The sequence below is a fragment of the Gorilla gorilla genome, chromosome 5, assembly GCF_029281585.2.
Source record: "Gorilla gorilla gorilla isolate KB3781 chromosome 5, NHGRI_mGorGor1-v2.1_pri, whole genome shotgun sequence".
NCBI lineage: Eukaryota > Metazoa > Chordata > Mammalia > Primates > Hominidae > Gorilla > Gorilla gorilla.
Genome location: NC_073229.2, coordinates 28,770,873 through 28,795,168, shown reverse-complemented (window position 1 = coordinate 28,795,168; position 24,296 = coordinate 28,770,873). Strand labels below are relative to the sequence as shown.

The 24,296-nt window shown below is 44.0% G+C and overlaps 2 protein-coding genes across 2 annotated transcripts in view; one reads left to right on the top strand and one right to left on the bottom strand.

The window, feature by feature from the left end:
* SMIM13 (small integral membrane protein 13) overlaps positions 1-24,296 on the bottom strand; it is a 43,402-nt gene that overhangs the window by 10,380 nt on the left and 8,726 nt on the right. The gene's annotated exons all lie outside the window — the stretch shown is intronic.
* ERVFRD-1 (endogenous retrovirus group FRD member 1, envelope) lies at positions 14,654-23,989 on the top strand. Its single transcript, XM_004043272.5, has 2 exons — positions 14,654-14,812; positions 20,845-23,989. The coding sequence occupies exon 2, from the start codon at positions 21,165-21,167 to the stop codon at positions 22,779-22,781; it is 1,617 nt and encodes a 538-aa protein (XP_004043320.2). The 5' UTR covers positions 14,654-14,812; positions 20,845-21,164; the 3' UTR covers positions 22,782-23,989.

The following is a 24,296-nucleotide window of genomic DNA, read 5'->3' as shown; positions in this document are numbered from 1 at the left end:
CCAGATACACCCTGGGCCAGATAGGAACTTGCTGCCTTGAATGGAAAGACCCAGTCCTAGCAGGATGCATTGCCTGCTTAGCAGACAGCCCTTGGGCCCTAAATAGTCAACAGTGGTAGCCAAACAGTACTTACTGAGGGCCTTGAGTGAGACTCAGAGCCATGTTGGCCTCAGATGTGACCCAGCACATTCTGAGCTGTGGTGGCTATGCGGAGAAACTCTTACTCAAGGAAAGGAGAGAAAAGAGTAAAGAGAACTTTGTCTTGCAGCTTGGGTACCAGCTCAGCTACAGTGGGACAGAATACTAAGCAGCCTCCTGATGTCCCCAATTCCAGGCCTTGGCTCCTAGATGGCATTTCTGGACCTGCTCTGGGCCAGAGGGAAGCCCACTGTTCTGAAGGAGAGACTAAGTCCTGACAGTATTCACCACAAGCTAACTGAGTGATATGGTTTGGCTGTGTCCCCACCCAAATCTCACCACAAGCTAACTGAGTTAGATATGGTTTGGCTGTGTCCCCACACAAGTACTCCTATAATTCCCACGTGTTGTGGGAGGGACCCAGTGGGAGATAACTGAATCATGGGGAGCAGTTTCCCCCATACTGTTCTCCTGGTAGTGAATAAGTCTCACGAGATCTGACGGTTTTATCAGAGGTTTCCACTTTTGCGTCTTCCTCATTCTCTCTTTGCCTGCTGCCATCCGTGTAAGACAGGACTTGCTCCTCCTTGCCTTCCACCATAATTGTGAGGCTTCCCCAGCCACGTGGAACTGTAAATCCAATTAAACCTCTTTCTTTTGTAAATTGCCCAGTCTCAGGTATGTCTTTATCAGCAGCATGAAAGTGGACTAATACACTGAGCCTTGAGTGAACACTGGTGGCTGGAAGACAGTAGTCCCTGTGGGCCTAGGGCAGCTGTGGCCACAAGGAAACAGTTCTCTGTTTGAGGAAAGGGAAGACTGGGAGGGATTTTGTCTTACAGCTTCGGTGCCAGCTTAGCTGCAGTAGAATAGAGAGCACCAGGTAAATTTGTAAGTTTCCCAACTCCTGGCTCTGGCTCCCAGACAGCTAGGGGGCAACTCACCCCACCCTAATGGGAAGGACAGAAGCCTGACTAGATTCACCACCTGCTGATTGTAGAGCCCTTGGGCCTTAAGCAAACATAAGTGGTAGCCAGGCAGTGGTCACCATGAGCTTCAATCAAGACCCACTGTTATGCTGGCTTCGAGTCTGACTCAGCACAGTCCCAGCAGTGGTGGCCACAGGGGTGAGACTATGTTATCCTTTCCCCAGCTCCAGGCAGCTCAGCACAGAGAGACTCCATTTGTTTGGGGGAAAGTAAGGGAAGAGAACAAGAGTTTCTCCTTGCTAACCCAGAGAATTCTTCTGGATCTCACCCAAGACAACCAAGGTGGTGACTCTACAAGTCTGCAAGAGCCACGGCATAACTGGGCTTGGGATGCTTCCCAATGCAAACATGGCTACAGTGAACAAAGACTTAGGTCACAATGCCCAAGTCCCTTCCAAAACTTGGAAAGCATTCCCAAGAAGGACAGGTACAAACAAGCCCAGATTGTGAAGACCATAATAAACACCTAACTCTGCAATGCCCAGACACCAATAAACATCCAGAAGTATCAAGACCATCCAGGAAAACACGACCTCACCAAATGAACTAAATAAGGCATCAGAGACCACTCCCAGAGATATGTGACCTTTCAGAGAGAGGATTTAAAATAGCTGTTTTGAGGAGGCTCAACAAAATTAAAGAGAATGAATTTGAAACCTATCAGATAAATTTAACAAAAAGATTGAAATAATTTTTTTAAATCAAGCAGAAATTCTGGAGCTGAAACTTTCAACTGACATACTGAGGAATGCATCAGAGTCTCTCCACAGCAGAACTGATCAAGCAAAAGAAAATTAGTGACCTTGAAGACAGGCTATTTGAAAATACGCTGCCAGGGCTGGGCGCCATGGCTCACGCCTATAATCCCAGCACTTTGGGAAGCCGAGGCAGGCGGATCACGAGGTCAGGAGTTCGAGACCAGCCTGGCCAACATAGTGAAACCCCGCCCCTACTAAAAATACAAAAATTAGCTGGGTGTGGTGGCACGCACCTGTAGTCCCAGATACTCGGGAGGCTGAGGCAGGAGAATTGCTTGAACCCGGGAGGCGGAGGTTGTGGTGAGCCGAGATGGCGCCACTGCACTCCAGCCTGGGCAACAGAGCGAGACTCCATCTCAAAATAAATAAATAAAATAAATGAAAATATGCAGTCAGAGGAGACAAAAGAAAAAAGAATAAAGTACATCTATAAGATCTAGAGAATAGCCTCAGAAGGGCTAATCTGAGAATTACAGGCCTTAAAGAGGAGGTAGAGAGAGAGATTAGGGTACAAAGTTTATTTAAAGAGATAACAGAGAATTTCTCAAACCTAGAGAAAGGTATCAATACTCAAGTACAAGAAAGTTATAGAACACCAAGCAGATTTAACCCAAAGAAGACTCCTCAAGGCATTTAATGATCAAACTCCCAAAGGTAAGGGACAAAGAAAGGATCCTAAAAGCAGCAAGAGAAAAGAAACAAGTAAGATACTCAAAAGCTTGAACATGTCTGGCAATCAATCTCTCAGTGGAAACCTTACAGGTCAGGAGAGAGTGGCATGGCATTTTGTTGTTGTTGTTGTTGTTGTTTTGAGACGGGGTCTCGCTCCATCACCCAGGCTGGAGTCTGGAGTGCAATGGCACGATCTCGGCTCACTGCAACCTCTACTTCCCAGGTTCAAGCAATTCTCCTGCCTCAGACTCCCGAGTAGCTGAGATTACAGGTGTGCACTACCATGCCCAGCTAATTTTTGTATTTTTAGTAGAGACGGGGTTTCACCATGATGGCCAGGCTGGTCTCAAACTCCTGATTTCAAGGGATCCACCCGCCTTGGCCTCCCAAAGTGCTGGAATTACAGGCGTGAGCCACCACACCAGGCCTTTTTTTTTTTTTTTTTTTTAAGATGGAGTCTCACTCTGTTGCCCAGACTGGAGTGCAGTAGCGCGATCTCGACTCGCTGCAACCTCTGCCTCCCTGCAACCTCCGCCTCCTGGGTTCAAGTGATTCTCCTGCCTCAGCCTCCAAAGTAGCTGGCATTACGGGCGCACGCCACCATGCCCAGCTGATTTTTGTATTTTTAGTAGAGACGGGGTTTCGCCATGTTGGCCAGGCTGGCCTCGAACTCCTGACCTCAGGTGATCCACCGGCCTCAGCCTCCCAAAATGCTGGGATTACAGGCGTGAGCCACCATGCCCGGCCATGGCGTGGCATATTTAAAATGCTGAAGGAAAAAAAATTATCCTAGAACAGTATATCGAGCAAAAATTTCCTTCAAACATGAAGGAGAAATCAAGACTTTCCCGCTAGGGGATTTAGTCAACACCAAACCTGTCCTACAAGAAGTGCTAAAAGGAGTTCTTCAACCTGAAAGAAAAGGACATTACTGATAAGAAACCACCTGAAGGTATATAAAAAGGTGCTCAACATCACTGATCATCAGAGAAATGCAAAACGAAACTACAATGAGATATCATCTCACCCAGTTAAAATGGCTTTTATCCAAAGGATAGACAATAACGAATGCTGGTGAGAACGTGGAGAAAAAAGGAAACCTTGTACAGTGCTGGTGGAAACACTGTGTACATAAATTAGTAACACCACTATGGAGAACAATTTGGAGGTTCCTTTAAAAATCTAAAAATAAAACCACCATATGATCCAGCAATCCCACTGCTAGGTATTTCCCCACCTACTCCCCTAAAAAAACGAAATCGATATACTGAAGAGATACCTACATTCCCATGTTTACTGCAGTACTATTCACAATAGTCAAGATTTGGAAGCAACCTAGGTGTCCATCAACAGACAAATGGATTTTAAAAATGTGGTACATATACACAATGGAATCCTATTCAGCCAAAGAAAAGAATGAGATCCTGTCACTTGCAATAACATGGATGAAAATGGAGGATGTTAAATGAAATAAGCCAAGCACAGAAAGACAAACTTTGCGTGTTCTCACTTATTTGTAGGAGCTAAGAATTAAAACAACTGAACTTACAGAAAGTAGAATGATAGCTCCCAGAGGCTGGGAAGGGTACTGAAGGGGCAGGGAGTGGGAATGGTTAATGGGTACAAAAACATATTTAGATAGAATGAATAAGATCTAGTATTTGACAGCACATCAGGGTGATTACAGTCAACAATAACTTACTGTACATTTATAAAAATAACTAAAAGAAAATAAAAGAATTATAACGCAAAGGATAAATGCTTGAGGTAGTGAATACCCCATTTATCCTGATGTGATTATTATGCATTGCATGCCCGTATCAAAATATCTCATGTACCCCCTATATATACCTACTATGTACCCACAAAAATAAAAAATTCATACAATAATGTATTGTATATTTCAAAATAGCTAGAAGATTTGAAATGTTTCCAACACAAAGAAATGATAAATGTTTGAGGTGATGGATATGCTAAATACCCTGCTTTGATCATAGTAAATTATATGTATGTATTGAAATATCACATATACTCCATAAATATGTATGATTATTATGTAACAATAAAAATAATAATAGCTAACTTTTAAAACTCTGGGATAAGAACTGTAAGAAAATGCTTTGCACATATCATCTAATGGCCAAATTGTTATTCAGTTTAACTAAACTGTTCTGTCATACACTTCTGGTATGCCACACTCCTTGCTGCTAATAGGGCTCAAAATCTATTCATCTATGGTATTTGTAATCATCTTATGACAAATATAACACGAAACAGAAAGTCACACACATAGTTCATCTCTTGTTATTTTAATAAAGCAGCTTTTAGTTCAAATTAGAGAATTCCAAAGACTTAGCTTAAACAAAAAAAGGGGAATTTACTAAAAGCTACAGAGGTGTCTGAGAGAGCATGGGAGGAAGCGCCCTTACAAGGGACGAGAACTAGGAGAAGGTTCTCGTGAACTGAGGTCATTTGCTCAGCATTATCTGTTTCTCTCTGCACAGCGGCTCCATTTTCCTCTATGCTTCTCTCTGTAGATTGCTCCTCCTCCCCCCAACTTTCTAAAACACAAACCTAGAAAAAACACAACGTAGAAACTCTGCCCTAAACTGAGTTCAAGTGTCAGCCCCAGGGAGCAGGTACAGTGAACATGGATATAGGGCCTATCCCTGAGAGGACACGGATGTTTTTATTTATTTATTGTAGAGATAGGGTCTTGCTTTGTTGCCCAGACTGGTCTCAAACTCCTGGTTCAAGTGATTCTCCCGCCTTGGCCTCTCAAGGTGCTGGGATTACAGGTGTGAGCTGCCACTCCCAGCTGACATGGGTGTTTTTTGAGATTTAAGAGGGAAGTAGAGGGAACAGCCTGGAAAAAGATCCCCAGTAATGATATCTCCTCTACCTTTATTAGACAATAGGCTCTTGGAGGACAGCCTCTATCACAGGAGCCATCCCCAAAAAAAAACCCAGACAGGCAATTATTTTGTTAGATAATGTCTAACCAAAACTTTTAATCTTCTTGGAATCTGCCTCAATTCCTTTAAAACACAGTCCTGACCTTTGATAAAGGTCCACACTGCAAAAAGTCCTCCACCTCTAGAGCAGAGGAACTACTTAGTCAGGACAAGGTGGGGTCACAAAAGGATAGGCCTGACCTTTGGTCCATACTGCAAAAAGGTCACAGGCCTGACCTTTGGTCCACACTGCAAAAAGATCACAGGCCTGACCTTTGGTCCATACTGCAAAAAGGTCACAGGCCTGACCTTTGGTCCACACTGCAAAAAGGTCACAGGCCTGACCTTTGGTCCATACTGCAAAAAGGTCACAGGCCTGACTTTTGGTCCACACTGCAAAAAGTCCTCCACCTCTAGGGCAGAGGAACCACTCAGAGTCGGAGCAAGGTAGGGTCACAAGAGGATAGGATTCATATTTTCCCTTTTAGGGAAAAGAACACCTGTAAAAGTAAGGCAAGTTCAAAATTATTATCCAGTGGAACGATTCTAGTTAAAGGTATGTGATTATCACACTGCACCCTTCACAAGAGGGATCATTCAAACTTCAAAATCTGCTGAGGAGTTTTTAGAAAACACAGATTGCCAAGAGCTCATCCCAGATATCCCAAAATCAATCTCCAGGGATTGTGCTTATTCATTTTTTTTTAAGCTCCCTAGATGATTACGATGGACATGCAGCCTTGGAAAAGACAAAAAGAAGTGAAAAAGAAGCATGAGTGCTGCTGCCAATCAATTGTGGAGACTGGCCAAGGAAAAGAAGAAAAAGATTAGCAGTGGGGTGCCCATGGGGGATAGACAGAACAACAGTTGACCAGAGAACCTGAGAAGACTCCACTTGAGAAAAGGCAGCTTAATGCAAAATCAGTATTTACTAGTGAGACGGTGTAGGTATGTATGTAAGGGGAGCAACAAAGAAACTGGCCAGACATTGCTGATGAGTGGAGCAATGCTGCAGGAAGACCAAGGATATGATGCCCAACATAATGGATAGTCAGAAGTGGACATAAAGAATGATTGTATCTTGCTCCAAGTAGAATTGTATTATGTCTGGTTAATAGAATGTTTAATACAGCACTTATGCATTCAGAACTCATTCTCTTTTATACAATGAGTGGAAGAGAAGACAAGTGCAAAGTTATGTAATAGAAAATAAAGCATCACCCTTTACATGATATTGGTAAGAGAGCACCAAATAACAGCAGAGGGGTGTGTATGCAGGTATGTGTGTTGGGAGGGGGAGAGGCACCTGTATAACCATAAATATAGACCAACCTAATCCGGACTCTGGGACCTAATGACTAACTTCTCCCAGGTGAGCATATGTATTTTGGGGGACAGGGGAATGAAGTAAGTAAAACCACTAAAACCCAGGCAGCCTTCTTCTGAAAAAGACTTACCCATTGCACCCTGCATGCCTACAGCGGACTTCTTACAGAAGTATAGCTTATACAATTCCCAGACCCAAAGGGCACATATCAGAAACTTCTTAACTCTTATTCTATGGGCATGGGTCTGGAACCATGTCCTGGGATTTAGTAAGACAGAAACAGTAGAGAGTGAAAAAAGAAAGGAGAGGTGAGGGGCAAAGGACAGTCCACAATACACTGATTGTTAAGATGGGTTTTGCAGTTTTTCAGCTTAAAAGGAAGTTTATGTCTTGCTTCAGTATCGCACTGTATGCCAGAATAACTAATCAGCAATAGAGGGTGTGTATTCTGAGATAGGCAAAAGAGCATTCACTTCTGTGTGCCAATAACTAAGCATTTGTTCAAATGATGAATTTCATGAAACACACTGTAAACTGTTTTCTATGTAAGATAAACATGCTGGCAGCAGAAGGGTTGTGATAGATGAACTTGAGTGATGAACCATCACTATCAACACACCACAAACCCAGGGGAGAAGTGTAATTTCACCTTCAATTACACAGTTATCAGTTCACAAAGTGCTTTTACATTCAATCACTGTGCTTTTACATAATCCATCTGAATGAGACCAGCAATCATTATTCCCATTTTCTAAATAAGAAAATAAAGGCACACAGTGACTCATGACATTGGAAGACAGCCAGCTACATAAGACAGAGCAATGAATCTTAACAGCGTATCAAATTTCTCCGATTTTCATGGTGACAGTATGACTGAAACACAAAGCACTATCTAGAGAATGAGAATACGATTTTGCTACTTGCTGTAGTCTGAATGTTTGTGTGCTCCCAAAATTCATATATTGAAATTTAATCCCCAATGTGACAGTATTTGCAGGTGGAGCCTCTGGGAGGTGATTAGGTCATAGGGTGGAGTCCTCATGAATGAGATTAATGCACTTATTAAAATAACACCCCAGAGAGCTCCCTCACTCCTTCCCCTTCTGCCATGTTCGGACACAGTGAGAAGACAGACATCTATGGACCAGGAAGCAGGCCCTCACCAGACATTAAATCTGCCAGTACCTTGATCTTGGATTTCCCAGCCCTCTAGAACCATGAGAAATAAATTTCCATTGTTTATAAGCCACCCGGTCTATGGTATTTCTGTTACAGCAGCCCAAACAGATTAAGACACACTACCCAAGGTATTTTCAGTCCAAAAGCCGAGGTGCAATATAACTACAAATTCTGATCTTTGTAAATTGTGGAATCATTCCAATGGAGTTATATAATCTCACCTTCATGATAGTATCTAAGTAGCTAGTTGACTGGCTCACTACTAATTTCACATTTATAAAAAGCTCTTTTCCATTTTCAATCTTATTACCTTATTTCCATTTTACTCTGAAGGCAGCAAAGGCTCATCTATGAGACAGTATGTCCAAGTCCTAAACATAGATTAACCAAGTAAGCCAAGCTCTTCTAATTCTTAAAATTCTCCCTCTATTGTACACACCCCTTTCTCAATGACACACTAGGCAATGCTAGAAGTTATTAAGCCCCTGGAGTTACCACTATCAAATCAACACACATTTGAATCATAGTACCTCCAAATCCAAAGCTTTTCTATCCAATAATCATAAGACATTTCAAGTTACCTTTTAAAATCTCTTCTCTCCTCTTTCTGTTCTCTTCTTCTTCTTCTGGTGATCACAACACTGCCATGGATCCAAATATCATCGTTATTATAGATGATGAGGACCAAATCTTCTTTTTTTTTTTTGAGATGGAGTCTCACTCTGTCGCCCAGGCTGGAGTGCAGTGGCATGATCTCGGCTCACTGCAAGCTCTGCCTCCCGGGTTCACGCCATTCTCCTGCCTCTGCCTCCTGAGTAGCTGGGACAACAGGGGCCCGCCACCATGCCCAGCTAATTTTTTGTGTTTTTAGTAGAGACGGAGTTTCACCATGTTAGCCAGGATGGTCTCGATCTCCTGACCTCGTGATCCGCCTGTCTCGGCTTCCCAAAGTGCTGGGATTACAGGCGTGAGCCACCGAGCCCGGCCCGAGGATCAAATTTTCATCCATACTTTCCACCTTTCCTGAACCTCAAGAGGGAATTTCTACCTGGCTAGTTTGAAGACATCTCAAAAACTGAGTGAGTGAGAGAGAGAAAGAGAGAGAGGAGAGAGTGCACGCGCATGCGTCTGCTGTCTGTCTCCATCCAACAGCTCTTTGGGAGAACTACATTCTCTCCCCATCTCTATGGCAGAAAAGAGTTCTTCTTCAGCATTTTGTTCCCACTTTTATCGTATCCCAGTGCTATAGATTCTATTTTAACAAATTCTCTCACATCTGTTTCCTTCTCTACACTCCTAGTGTCATTCTCTATCCTAGATCACATCCTTGTATCTATCAACTGGATTGTCCCCATAATTTCTTATATCTCAGAGGCATGTTAGACTGCAGTGTTCTTCCATGAATCCTAACTCAGTAACTTATTTCTGACTTCGGCAAGTTAACCTCTATGTGCTTCAGTTTCCTGTTCTATAAAATGTGAATAACAGTACCCATTCTCAAAGGGTATGTGGTAATTAAAAGTTAATACATGTAACAAGCTAAAATAATAAGTACTCATCAAATATTAGCTCTGTTACCATCTCATAGGCTCCAACCTCCTCCCCTCTAAGGCAAACAATACAGATATGAGACTACTACCACTGTAACTAAGAATCTTAAGCATTATTAATATATAACTTTTAGATCGTTCTACAATACTATTACTTCAATATGACCTATTTTGGGTAATTGCTTTAGCACCTCATGCTCACTTTCATCCTGCATAGTACTGACCACCTTCCCTATGAGACACAAGTTTCTTAAGGAAAGGAAACGTATGATTTAATCAGTTTTCCAGTGTGTTCACTATGCCTTAAAACAGCACCTGGCACAAAGTAGATACTCAAAACAAATCAACTATTATTCTCCCTGCCCCAACCCCACTCCCAAAACTACCAAGATTTAATTAATTTGACCAATTGAGTCATTGCAGAGCTCAATGTTTGCTCTGAAGAGTCCTACTATATAACATAGTAGCTACTGTATAGCAAAAGCTGCTGGTGCCCTTTCACAAAAGTACCAAACAACCCTCAACCAAACTGACCTGAGATGTACAGAACACTTCAATCAATAGCAGAAAAAAACATTCTTTTCGATTATATATGGGACGTTCACAAAGGCAAACCATATACTGGCCACAGGTGGTGGTTCACGCCTTTAAACTCAGCACTTTAGAAGGCTGAGGTGGGCAGATGACCTGAGGTCAGGAGTTCGAGACCAGCCTGGCCAACATGGCGAAACCCCATCTCTACTAAAAATACAAAAATTGGTCAGGAATGGTGGCATGCACCTGTAATCCCAGCACTTTGGGAGGCCGAGGCGGGCGGGTCACCTGAGGTCAGGAGTTCGAGACCAGCCTGGCCAACATGGTGAAACTCCATCTCTATTGAAAACACAAAAATTTGCCGGGCGTGCAATCCCAGCTACTTGCAAGGCTCAGGCACAAGAATCGCTTGAACCCGGGAGGCAGAGGTCACAGTGAGCGGAGATCTTGCCACTGCACTCCAGCCTGGGTGACAGAGAGAGACCCTGTCTTAAAAAGAAAAAAAAAAAAAAAAAAAAAAGATAGACCATATTCTGTATCATAAGTTCCATTAAATGTAAGAGTAAACCCTCCTAAATTTTATCATACAAACTACATTGTGTGACCATAAAAAAGTCAAATTAGAAACTGATAATGAAAATATCTGGAAAAGAACAAATATTCAAAATTTAACAACATACTTCTAAATAATCCATGGTTCAAGGGAGAAATCACAAGTGAAATTAGAAAATATCTTGAATTGAATAAAAATTTAAACGTCAAAATCAATACTTACAAACAACTGTTAAACGTCGGCCAGGCATGGTGGCTCACGACTGTAATCTCAACACCTTGGGAGGCCAAGGCAGGCGGATCATGAGGTCAAGAGATTGAGACCATCCTGCCCACCTGGTGAAACCCCGTCTCTACTAAAAATACAAAAATTAGCCGGGCGTGGTGGCAGGCACCTGCAGTCCCAGCTAGTCAGGAGGCTGAGGCAGGAGAATCACTTGAACCCGGGAGGTGGAGGTTGCAGTGAGCTGAGATTGCGCCACTGCACTCCAGCCTGGCAACAGAGCAAGACTATGTCTCAGAAAAAAAAAAAAAAAAAGAAAAGAAAAAGAAACAATTATCATTAAATGTCTATTTTCTTAAAAATAAGAAAAGTCTAAAATCAATAACCCAAGATTTCCCCATAAGAAACTTGAAAAAGAAGTACAAATTAAACTCAAAATAAGCAGAAGGAAAGATATATAGATATACGCATAAACCAATGAAACAGAATATGGACAAGCAATAGGCAGAAAACAATCAATTAAACCAAAGGTGGTTCTTGGAAAAGATCAATAAAATTTATAAACCTCTAGTCAGACCAATTACAAACAAACAAGAAAGGACACAAATAACCAATATCAGATCCTACAGGTGTTAAAAGGCTAATTAAGAAATATTATAAACTTTATCCCTATAAATTATACAATTCAGAGTAAATAGACACAGTGCCTGAAAAACACAAACTATGAAAGCTCATTCAAGAAGAAACAGGTAACTGGAATAGTCCAATATCTAATAAAGAAACTGAATTTGTAATTGAAAATCTTTCCAAAAAGAAAAGTCCCAGCCCAAATGAATTCTACCAAACATTTACAAAGAAATTATGTCAAATGTGACAGACACACTCTAGTAATCCCAATGAGTCAATCCTTTGTGTAATCATTGTATGACTCCTCCTCTTGAATGTGGGTAGAAACTGATCTGCTTCTAACCAACAGAACATGGCAAAGCTGGCCAGGAGCAGTGGCTCATGCCTATAATCCCAGCACTTTGGGAAGCTGAGGTGGGCGGATCACCTGAGGCCCAGAGTTTGAGACCAGCCTGGCCAACATGGGGAAACCCCATCTCTAGCAAAAAAATACAAAAATTAGCTGGGTGTGGTACTGCATGCCTGTAGTCCCAGCTACTTGGGAGGCTGAGACACGAGAATCGCTTGAACCTGGGAGGCGGAGGTTGCAGTGGGCAGAGATCACACCACTGTACTCCAATCTGAGTGACAGAGTGAGACTCTGTCAAAAAAAAAAAAAAAAAAAAAAAAAGAAGAAGGAAGGAAAGCCGGCCGGCAGGACCCGGTGGCTCACGCCTGTAACCCCAGCACTTTGGGAGGCCGAGGCAGGTAGATCACTTGAGATCAGGAGGTCGAGACAAGCCTGGCCAACATGGTGAAATCCCATCTCTACTAAAAATACAAAAATCAGCCAGGCGTGGTAGCGCACACCTGTAATCCCAGCTACTCAGGAGGCTGAGGCAGGAGAATCGCTTGAATCCTGGTGGCAGAGGTTGCAGTGAGCCAAGATCGCGCCATTGCACTCCAGCCTGGGCGACAGAGTGAGATTCCGTCTCAAAAAAATTAAAAAAAAAAAAAAAAAAAAAAGAATAACGTTATATGTCATACCTTACAAACTTGATAAGCAGGACTTATCAAACAATAACAACACAAAACAAATGACATTTAAAAATAAAAAGGCAGCCGGGTGCGGTGGCTCATGCCTGTAATCCCAGCACTTTGGGAGGCCGAGATGGGTGGACGACCTGAGATCAGCAGTTTGAAACCAGCCTGGCCAACATGGTGAAACCCTGCCTCTACTAAAAATACAAAAATTAGCTAGGTATAGTGGCACATGCCTGTAATTCCCAGCTACTGGGGAGACTGAAACAGGGCAACCTTTTGAACCCAGGAGGCTGGGGCTGCAGTGAGCCAAGATTGTGCCACTGCACTCCAGCCTGGGCAACAAAGCAAGACTCCATCTCAAAAAAATAAAAATAAAAAGGCAAGCTACAGAATAGAAGAAAATACTTGCAAAACATATCTGATAAAAACAAATAAACAAAAAAAACTTGTATCCAGAATAAAGAATTGTTTACAACTTGATAAAAGTAACACAATTTTTTAAATGAGTAGAAAAAACTTGTACAGATGATTTACACAGAAGGTAGAAAGAATGGCAAATAACACATAAAAGATGCTCAAAATAATTAGTCATTAAGGAAACAAAAATCAAAAGCATAATGCCCATCCTCTAAAATGGCTAAATTAAAAACAGACAATACCATCAAATGTTGGTGATGGATGCGGAGTAACAAATTCTCACACATGACTGTTGGCAATGCAAATGTTTGGCAGTTTCTTATAAAGTTACTCAAGAGAAATGAAAACATATGTCTACACCAAGATTTGCAATTGAATGTTAATAATACTACTAACTACTAATAATACTACTACAGGCTCACGCCTGTAATCCCAGCACTTTGGGAGGCCCAGGCAGGTGGATTACTTGAGGTCAGGAGTTCGAAACCAGCCTGGCCAACATGGTGAAACCCTGTCTCTACTAAAAATACAAAAAAAAAATAAAATAAAATAAAATAAAATAAAATAAATTAGCCAGGCATGGTGGCAGGCGCCTATAATCCCAGCTACTTGGGAGGCTGAGGCAGGAGAATTGCTTGAACCCAGGAGGCAAAGGTTGCAGTGAGCCAAGATCATACCACTGCACTCCAGCTTGGGCGACAGAGCAAGACCCCATCTCAAAAAAATAGATAAATAAAACAATAATAATACTAACAGCCAAAAGCCGGAAACCACTCTCATGTCCATCAATGAGTAAATGGATAAACAAATTGTGGTATATCTATACAATGGAATACTCTTTCAGCAATAGAAAAGAATGTATTACTGATATACACAACACAAATAGATTTCAAAAGCATTATGCTAGCAGAAAGAAGTCAAACACAAAAAGCATGTTGTATGATTCGATTTACATTAGAAAGGTAAATTTATGTTTATGGAAAGCAGTTTGGGCCAGGTGCGGTGGCTCATGCCTGTAATCCCAGCACTTTGGGAGGCCAAGGACAGCAGATCACTTAAGGTCAGGAGTTCAAGATCAGCCCGGCCACCATGGTGAAATCTTGTCTCTACTAAAAATACAAAAATTAGCTGGGCATGGTGGTGCACACCTGTAATTCCAGCTATTCAGGAGTCTGAGGCACAAGAATCACTTGAACCCGGGAGGTGGAGGTTGCACTGAGCCAAGATTGCGTCACTGCACTCCAGCCTGGGAGACAGAGCGAGACTGTCTCCAAAAAAAAAAAAAAGAAAGCAGTTCCACCAGGAGGCCATTAGGTTAAGCTGGTTCTGTTAGAGTAGGTAGTCAGGCAGACATGAGCAGGGCAGGAGAGGGCCCCCAGCTCAGGAATGTCAGGCGACCATCAGGTGATGATCAGGTGGTTGTTACACTGTTTCTCTAAAATAATAATAATGGGTTGCAGCCAGTAGCAGGGAAAGACAGTCTCCCAAAAGACAGGAAACACCGGAAGCTGGTGATCAGCAACTTCGTGATAAGATCTCCGAAGCTGGGCAAGTGGTTCCAAGCATGCGCACTAAGAAGCAAAATGACAGTTTAACCAGTATGTGACCTTCCTCTAGGAACACCTGACTGATAAGGGAAAAATGTCTCAAGAAAGCATGCGCACAACTTCAGTAAACAAATGCACATGTGGCTCCTCCCAAGTGCTGACAGGCCACTGCACAGCAGAAAGCCCATCCCAAGGAAAAAAATCCAAGGAGGAGAAATGGAAACCCCGGAACCATGCCGATGTATAAAACCCCAAGTCAAGGGCTGAACAGGGCACTTGGATCTCTCAAATGGTGCAGTGACTCGGATACCTTCCCTAGTGGTAAGACACCTCTACGCCTTGCCTTCTTTGGCTGGAGGCGTTCAACCCTCGTACGTGGTTTCCTTCTCCTCTTTCACTCTCCTGCTTACTAACCTACCCCTAGAACGATTCCTCTCAACCACAGTGGCTCTGCTCCCCCTGGCTGCTCTCTCTGCTCACCCCGAAGGATGGCTTGCAGGTGTGGGAAGGACCTTGGAGTCTGCACCAAGTAGACCTGAGACACTAATGACCCCCCCTGGACAGGAGGCTGATGAGAGTGGTAGGGCTAAAACCTACAACCATGTAGTATCTGGTGTTTCCTCTGCTTTTTCAACTAAAATCAGCTCTTTCCCAAAAACCCACCACCACCTATTTTCCTTTCTCTGTATGTATTCCAAAATGACCTCGCACACCCATTGGACCAACTGCCTTGGGGGTAAGTCTGTCTTTTCTCTGTTCTTACTTTGCATGCCCTGCAACTTTCTTCTCTGCCTTAAACACACACTCCCTATTTGTTATTCATGCACCCGCAGCTCTTGCTGTGTTAGCCTGGCAACCAAGAGATGGACTCCCTTACGGATGTCCCCTGATATTTATACTTGTTACCCTACCAGCTCGGATGACCTCCAAACTTTTCCCTGTCTGTTGGCTCACTGCCGGGATAGACACTAATCAGAACCTTAGCTCTGTCAGCTCCTTATGACTTACCATATGCTTTTCATCCCTGTTATGCTCCAGGGCCATGTTTCTCCCTGGCTTTTGAGTGGTTTGCTTGCTTGCATAGGACCTCACTCTGTAGCCCTTAAGGACCCCACCCACTCGCTTTTTTTCTGAGTTAGCACCCCTTTGTGGGGAAGGAAAATTCTCTGCCGTTTGCCAGGCCTTATCCCAAACACCAAGTCCTCCAGAGGTTCCTCCTTTAAATCAAGAGGGCAAATAAACGTTGCCCTCTCAAATCCAAGGGCTGCTGTTTCTGCGAACATATGAAGGCTTTCCATGAGTATTCCTCTTGATTCCTCCCGCTTCCTCCTGTAGCAGAGGGATTGTTCTACCTCTTTAAGCATTTGTTCTGCATGTTACCCTGGGAGGATGAAGAATCCCAAATACAAATTTTCCTCCATTCCTCTAATCACCTCCACGCCCTTCTCAATATGTATCAGGACCTTCAAAGTTATATTTGAAGGGAGAGAAGTCCAGCCCCCTTGCAGCAATTGGCAGAAAAACAGGCTTCTCATCTTCTTAAAGAACATGGGAAATGAGAATCTGAGAAGAGATAATCATTCTGTTGCTAGAATGCTCTGAACAAGGGTCACTATAAAGTCATGGAGACAAGGATATACGACAGCCCAAGGAGGCAGATGCAAGAGACCAAAGTACCCATAGAACAGAGATGAAGACTAGTTCCAGACTACAAACACAAAACAGATTACCACTGCAACACAGATGAAGGCTGGTCCAGAAATGGGATGGGATCAGGGTAGGGGTACCCAGTAAACACTGGTTCATTCCAGAACCCCTTGGATGAGTGGGAGGGCACCCTGTTCACTGTAGTCTGCCATAGGCACAGGATTAAGAGAACAAGGGGAGATGCCCTCTTCTCGCCTCTGTTCTTTCTTTACAAACGGGTAATTGTGCCTCAATAAAACAAGATGGGACCAAGGTTAGGGGTACCTGGTAAGCACTGGTTCATTCTGGAACCCCTAGAATGAATGGGGGACACTGCCATACGCAAAGGAAAAATGGATGAATGGGGTAATGCCCTACCCACTCTGGTCTGCTGTAAGTTCAGGAAAAAGACAGTAGGGAAATTGGAGGGGTTGCCTTCTTTTTCTCTTCTCTCCTCTGTTCTCTCTGTGGACAGGTAATCACAGGACACACTACTAGGATACATCCTCAAGAACTGGGAAAAGTTTGACTCCCAAACCCTAAAAAGGAAAAGGCTAATATTTTTCTGTAATACAGCCTGGGTTGAATAAAAGCTCTAGGACCAGGAATCTTGGCCAGAAAATAGAAGCACAAATTTAAATATGATCCATCAACTAGATTTGTTTTGCTACCACCAGGGAAAATGGACAGAAATCCCCTATGTGCTGGCCTTCATGGCCCTAAGAAACAACCCTGACCTTTGTTGGGCTTGTAAAACAGATCCATGGCCATAGTCATGCAGCCCCTTCCCATTGGTTCAGGAGGCCCCTCATCAGGTTTACCCAGAGCTCAAGCCCCACTGCCCCTTCTACCCAATTATATCGAAGTCTCCCAGAAGCCTTCTCCTCCCTACCCAGGGCCATCCTCTGGACACCACCTCCTTAAGTTATGCCCCATTCAGGAGGTTTAGTGGTCCCAGTGGACCCACTGGAGTCCAGACTCCATTCACTGTGCAAGACCTCAGCCAACTTAAAATGGAACTAGGGAAGTTTATGGAGGACCCTGACAAATATATCAAAGTGTTTTATAAACTGGGCTTAACATCTGAACTCACCAGGAGGGACCTCTCAGTCATACTAGGGCAAACTCTGCCTAAGGGAGAATGTGACTCCATTATGGTGGCGGTCCAACAATTTGCAAACACAATGCACATGACTGACACTGGTGGCTACTCTGTGGGGGCCACCATAGTTCCCCAGGTCGACCCCAATTGGGATTACAATATGCAGGGGAGTACATGAGCAAGGAACCACAGGTTCCTCTGCCTGATAGAAGGAATGAAAGCTAGCAGAGCAAAGCCTGTGAACTGTAATAAATTGGCCTTGACAGATCAAGGGCCTTATGAAAACCTCACCATTTTCTTAGACAGGCTAGAAGAGGCCCTAGTGAAACATACTAACCTAGACCCAGACCCACTAGAAGGACAACTGTTCATAAAGGATCATTTCCCTAACTCAAATAACCCCAGATATTAGGAGGAAACACCAGAAACTAGCACTGGATCCCAGTATCCCTATGCCTGACATCTGCAAAGTAGGTTCCTTGGTCTTTTACAACCAAAACCAGGAGGAGTAGGAAAGGGCTCAAGAAAAGGAGAGGCAAAAGGAAAAGCAACAGCTCCAACTACTGACTGCCCTGCAAACCTGCCAGCCACCTCTGGCAGGCCCCAGGGAGATCCCTTTGCCCAAATGCTACTTCTGTGGGGAGCCAGGCCACACAAGAAGGCAGTGCCCAAACCGATAGGGACCCCCACCCCCAGCTCTCCATGCTCCAATTGCCACAAGCTTGGCCACTGGGAAACAGGACTACCCTGAAAGCTGAAAGGCCCTCAGGACATCCCAACTGGATGGCCTTCAGCTCCTTGAGCTGAAGGGGGCCCTACGCTCCACTTGGCTCCTGGATCAAATAACGCTATTGAAGGGACAGAGCCAAGGGCTGCCTTGGATGTGCCCAGTAGGACTGTAAGTTTTCTTTTGGACATGAGGGCTGCCTGCTCAATGCTTACCTCTTTTCCCAGGCAATTATCCTCCTGGGAGGATAGGAAGCGCCCGTAACCTGGAGGTTTACTCCTCCTCTGTGCTGCCTGTGGGGGAAAACCGTCTTTTCTCGTTCATTTTTAGTGATGCCAGAATACCCTACATACCTTTTGGGTAGAGATATCTTGCTCAGACTAGAGGCTCAGTTCACCTTTCCTCCAGGGCCAACACCCCCTTTTTCAAATGCAATCTTATGCCTCAAGGAAACCATACACGAGGATGAACTGTTCACAGACCTTCCCATTTATCCAGAGGTCTGGGCCTCAGGAATAACAGGAAAGGCCATAATGGCAATGCCTATAGTAATTCAGCCCAAGAATCCTTCTAGCTATCCTTGTAGAAGGCAGTTTCCTCTTCAGCTGGAGGCCAAAGAGGGATTTCAGCTCCTGACTGAAAAATTTCAAAAACATGGATTATTAATACCCTATAACACCCCATCTTACTTGTTAAAAAGAGCAATGAAAAATACAGGCTAGTCCAGGACCTGCGAATCATAAATGAGGCAGTAGTCCCAATACACCCAATGATCCCCAACTCATATGTAATTCTTCCCCAACCTCCAGATGCTCAGTGGTTTCCAGTCTTAGACCTTAAAGACTCTTTCTTTTGTATCTCCCCCTCGACCCATCCTCCCAATTTCTATTTGCATTTGAGTGGGAGAATGAAAAGGAAGGAGTCAACAGCTCACCTGCACAGTGCTTCAACAGGGTTTCAGAGAGAGTCCCCATTAGTCTGGGCAAGCCCTGGCTAGAGATTTGCAGGACCTACGTCTTGAGAGGAGAGAGTGTCTCCTACAATACATGGATGACCTGTTAATCTGCTCCCCAACAAGAGAACTGGGAATCCAACATCTAGTCCAAACACCAAACTTCCTTGCAGACAGAGAATACAACGTGTCTGAAAACAGACTCCTAAAGTACCAAGTCTTGTTGTTAGAAAACCCATAGGTAACAGTTGAGCAGTGTTCCACCCTTAACTCAGTTTCCTTACTGCCACTACCAGGAGACCATAACACCACATTTGTGTTGTGAGATACTTAACCAAATTTATGCCAGCCAGGAAGATTTAAAAGATCAGCTCCTAGATAATCCACACGACATACGGTTTTCAGGTGGGAATAGCTTTGTCAGGGATAGAACTAGATATGCAGAGTATGGTACAATGTCCCTTCAACAAATTATAGAGGCTAAAGCTCTGTCCCCGGGGACCTCTGTGCAATTAGCCAAAACTCACTGTGCTGACCAAAGCCCCAAACTAGGGGAAAGAAAAAGAGTATATACAAATTCCAAATACACGTTTCTGGTGCTTCACATTCACATGGCTATCTGGAAGGAGAGGGTGTACCTAACAGCTCCAGATACTCAAATTAAGTATGGGCCTCAAATCTTAGAGCTATTAGAGGCTGTTCATTTGCCCCAGGAAGTGACAATAGTGCACAGTAAAGGACACCAAAGGGGCTCTGATGAAACTGCATGGGGAAATAGGTTAGCTGACTAAACAGCTAAAGAGACAGGCATCTCAAAAGATACCTTCATGGGGGCCTTGCTCATCTCTCTCCCCAGTGAACTGCTCTCTCTCCAATACATTAAGGAAGAAACAGATTGGGCCACCCAACATGGGTAGTGAAAAGAAACCAATGGATGATATAGGTTGGGAGAACTTCTCCGTCTACCTAAAGCCTACCAATGGAAATCATCAAGAGTTTACAGGACTCCCGCCACTTTAGAAAAGACAGTCTAAGGCAAATTTGTAAACCGGTGTTCAGTGGGGGAGGGACTAAATAAAACTATTCAACAGGTTTGTCAAGCCTGCACTTTGTGCACTATAAATAATCCCCAGACGGGGAAGCCCTCTCCATCAGTAAGTCCAACCCAAAGGAGAGGTACATACCCTGCGGAGGACCGGCAGATGGACTTCACTCAGCTCCCTGCATACCACAGGTTTAAGTATCTCTTGGTCTGTGTAGACACCTTCACAGGATGGGTAGAAGCCTGCCTCACAACGACTGAAAAGGCACAGGAGGTAGCTAAATTCCTCCTAAGGGAACTCATTCCTCAGTTCAGGCAACCCAGGTCATTGCAGAATGACAATGGTCCATCCTTCATTTCTCAATTAACTCAACAGGTTAGTAGTGCCCTGGACATAAAGCTTCACTCTGCCAGGAGACTGTAATCTTCAGGAAAAGTGGAAATAACCAAACCCTCTAACACATCCCCAACAAACTGCCAGGAAACAGCACAGCCATGGGTGTACCTCTTAGCTTTAGCCCTCCTTCTGATTCGTTTTCCCTAAGGCTCCCGTGCAATTAAGCCCCTTCAAGGCTTTATATGGTAGGCCATTCCTATATTCTGTCATTACTAGATGAAGAAACTGCTAAAATCACCCACTATGTTTCTTCTTTAGCAGGCTTCTAACAGGCTCTCTGGGAATATGGTTTACAAACAAACCTGAAATCTGAAGGGGAAAAATCCCCACCTCTATACCCTGTAGGCTCACAACTTCTCATTAACACCTGGAAGGATGGAACCTCAAATTCCCAACAAACTCCTATTTGAAAGGGCCCCTTCACCATTCTATTATCTACCCCTACAGCCATTACAGTACTGGAGACTGCCAGCTAGATCCATCACACCCAAGTGAAGCTGTGGAAAAGCCCTTAAACTCCAGAGCCAGAACCAGCAACCTCAGCTCCGGAATACACTTGCAAGGCACTGGAAGATCTAAAATTCCTCTTTAAACAAAAAGATAAGTAATGCCCCACCAATATCCTTTCACCTCAAAGTAAGGTGATCCCAATACTAGAAATTTTATTGGCAATTGCTCTGATTGTTATCACTATTTTAACCCTAACTTGTACACCACCAGGAGTTCCATTGGCAGCTCGTTTTGTGACCAGTTTCTCTTAGGTCACCATGGGCCTGCTCCTGCTGGTTCTCATTCTCACACCTTCACTAGCAGCCTACCGCCATCCTGATTTCCCGTTATTGGAAAAAGCTCAGCAACTGCTCCAAAGTACAGGATCCCCTTACTCCACCAATTGCTGGTTATGTACTAGCTCTTCCACTGAAACACCAGGGACAGCTTATCCAGCCTCGCCCAGAGAATGGACAAGCATAGAGGCGGAATTACATATTTCCTATCGATGGGACCCTAATCTGAAAGGACTGATGAGGCCTGCAAATAGCCTTCTTTCAACGGTAAAGCAAGATTTCCCTGATATCCGCCAGAAACCTCCCATTTTCGGACCCATCTTTACTAATATCAACTTAATGGGAATAGCCCCTATTTGTGTTACGGCCAAAAGGAAAAATGGAACAAATGTAGGCACTCTTCCAGGTACAGTCTGTAATGTTACTTTCACTGTAGATTCTAACCAACAGACTTACCAAACATACACCCACAACCAATTCCGCCATCAACCAAGATTCCCCAAACCTCCAAATATTACTTTTCCTCAGGGAACTTTGCTAGATAAATCCAGCCGGTTTTGCCAGGGACGCCCAAGCTCATGCAGTACTCGAAACTTCTGGTTCCGGCCTGCTGATTATAACCAATGTCTGCAAATTTCCAACCTCAGCTCTACAGCGGAATGGGTTCTATTGGACCAAACTCGAAATTCTCTTTTTTGGGAAAATAAAACCAAGGGAGCTAACCAGAGCCAAACACCCTGCGTCCAAGTCTTAGCAGGCATGACTATAGCCACCAGCTACCTGGGCATATCAGCAGTCTCAGAATTTTTTGGAACCTCCCTCACCCCCTTATTTCATTTCCATATCTCTACATGCCTTAAAACTCAAGGAGCCTTTTATATTTGTGGCCAGTTGATTCACCAATGCCTCCCCAGTAACTGGACTGGAACTTGTACCATAGGCTATGTAACCCCAGACATATTCATAGCTCCTGGCAATCTCTCTCTTCCAATACCAATCTATGGGAATTCCCAGTTGCCCAGGGTGAGGAGGGCAATCCATTTCATTCCCCTTCTCGCGGGACTCGGCATTCTAGCCGGTACGGGAACCGGAATTGCTGGAATCACAAAAGCTTCCCTCACCTATAGCCAGCTCTCAAAGGAAATAGCCAACAACATTGACACCATGGCTAAAGCCTTAACGACCATGCAAGAGCAAATCGACTCTTTAGCAGCCGTAGTCCTTCAAAATCGTCGAGGACTAGACATGTTAACGGCAGCACAGGGAGGAATTTGTTTGGCCTTAGATGAAAAATGTTGCTTTTGGGTAAATCAATCAGGAAAAGTACAAGACAACATCAGACAACTCCTAAATCAAGCCTCCAGTTTACGGGAACGAGCCACTCAGGGTTGGTTAAATTGGGAAGGAACTTGGAAATGGTTCTCTTGGGTTCTTCCCCTTACAGGCCCACTTGTTAGTCTCCTACTTTTGCTCCTTTTTGGTCCATGTCTCCTAAATCTAATAACCCAATTTGTCTCCTCTCGCCTTCAGGCCATAAAGCTCCAGACGAATCTCAGTGCAGGACGCCGTCCTCGCAATATTCAAGAGTCACCCTTCTAAGGAGGACCCCTAGACTGCTCGCTAGTGGGACATGACAGAGGCAAAATCCTGCCCCGTCTCCCGTGGACCTGGCTGGATATGGTTTTTGCCAATCCACAGAGCCATCCTGCCCTGACAGCTAGCAAGAGGCCAAGACCCACAGAACAACCACTACAGCCCGTCTGTCAGCAGGAAGCAGTTAAAGAAGACTGACCTTCGTCCATTTTCCCAGATAATTGGGTCTTGGACTCTTGAGGGGGGGAAATGTTGGAGCAGGTAGCTAGTCAGACATGAGCAGGGCAGGGGAGGGCCCCCTCACCAGGAATGTCAGGCGACCATCAGGTGATGGTCAGGCAGTTGTTAAGCTGTGTCTCTAACATAATAATGAGTGGCAGCTGGCGCCAGGGAAAGATGGCCTCCCAATAGATAGGAAACACCTGAAGCTGGTGATCAGCCGCTTCCTGATAAGATCTCAGGAGTTGGGCGCGCAGGCTCAAGCACGCACCCTAAGAGGCAAAATAGTGGCATTTAACTCATATATGACCTTCCTTTAGGAAGGCTTGACTGGTAAGGGAAAAACTCCTCCAGTGAACACGTGCACAACTTCAGTAAAAACACTGCACATGCGTCCCCTCCCAAGTGCTGGCAGGCCACTGTGCATGCAGACAGCCCGCCCCAAAGAAAAATCAGAGGAGGAGAAATGGAAACCCCAGAACCATGCCAATGTATAAAACCCCAAGTCAAGGGCCTAGCAAGGCAATTGGATCTCTCAAGTCACCCGCTTGGCTCTCTTCAAATGCACTTTGCTTCCTTTTGTTCTTGCTCTAAAACTTTTACTCCTGCTCTAAAACTTGCCTTGGACTGTCATGCTACCTTACGCCTCCCCGGCCAAATTCCCTCCTCTCCTCCGGGGGGGGCAAGGATGGAGTCTGCTGCAGACCCATCGGATTTGCTGCTGGTAACAGTTCCACCATTTAGGTTCCAGCACCAAGCAAACTAACACCCGACTCAGTGTAAACAGCCAAACAAGCTTAACCAATTAGAAACCACCATCTAACCTCTAACTAGGTCCTTTCAACTTTAACCAAGTATTTTCTTTGTCTTGCTTCTGTGGGCACCTTATAAAATTTTCCCCCCTTGTACCTCTGTAGTAGAGACCCAGTTGCTTGCAGTTTGGCCCTGCCTGTTCATGAATCACCCTTGCTCAAATAAACTCTCTAAAATGCTAATGTGCCTAAGTTGATTTCTTAACACATCTTTGCAGATTGTAGGAAAACCAATGAACTAGACAACCTACAAAATTTGTTCACACTTTTCTGCAATCAATACATTTTACCTCAGTCTACTATCTTTGAAAGGTGTACATTATCCTAAGTAAAACTGTATTAATCTAAGGATAGTTTAAATTTCTAAAACCAAATTTAATCTTTAAAAATTGATTTTTCAAAAGTCAATTCATATATATCCACCTGTACTGAAGCCATCCTCACAGGGTTAATGAGAATTCTGGACAGAAACATAATTATAATTAAGCAT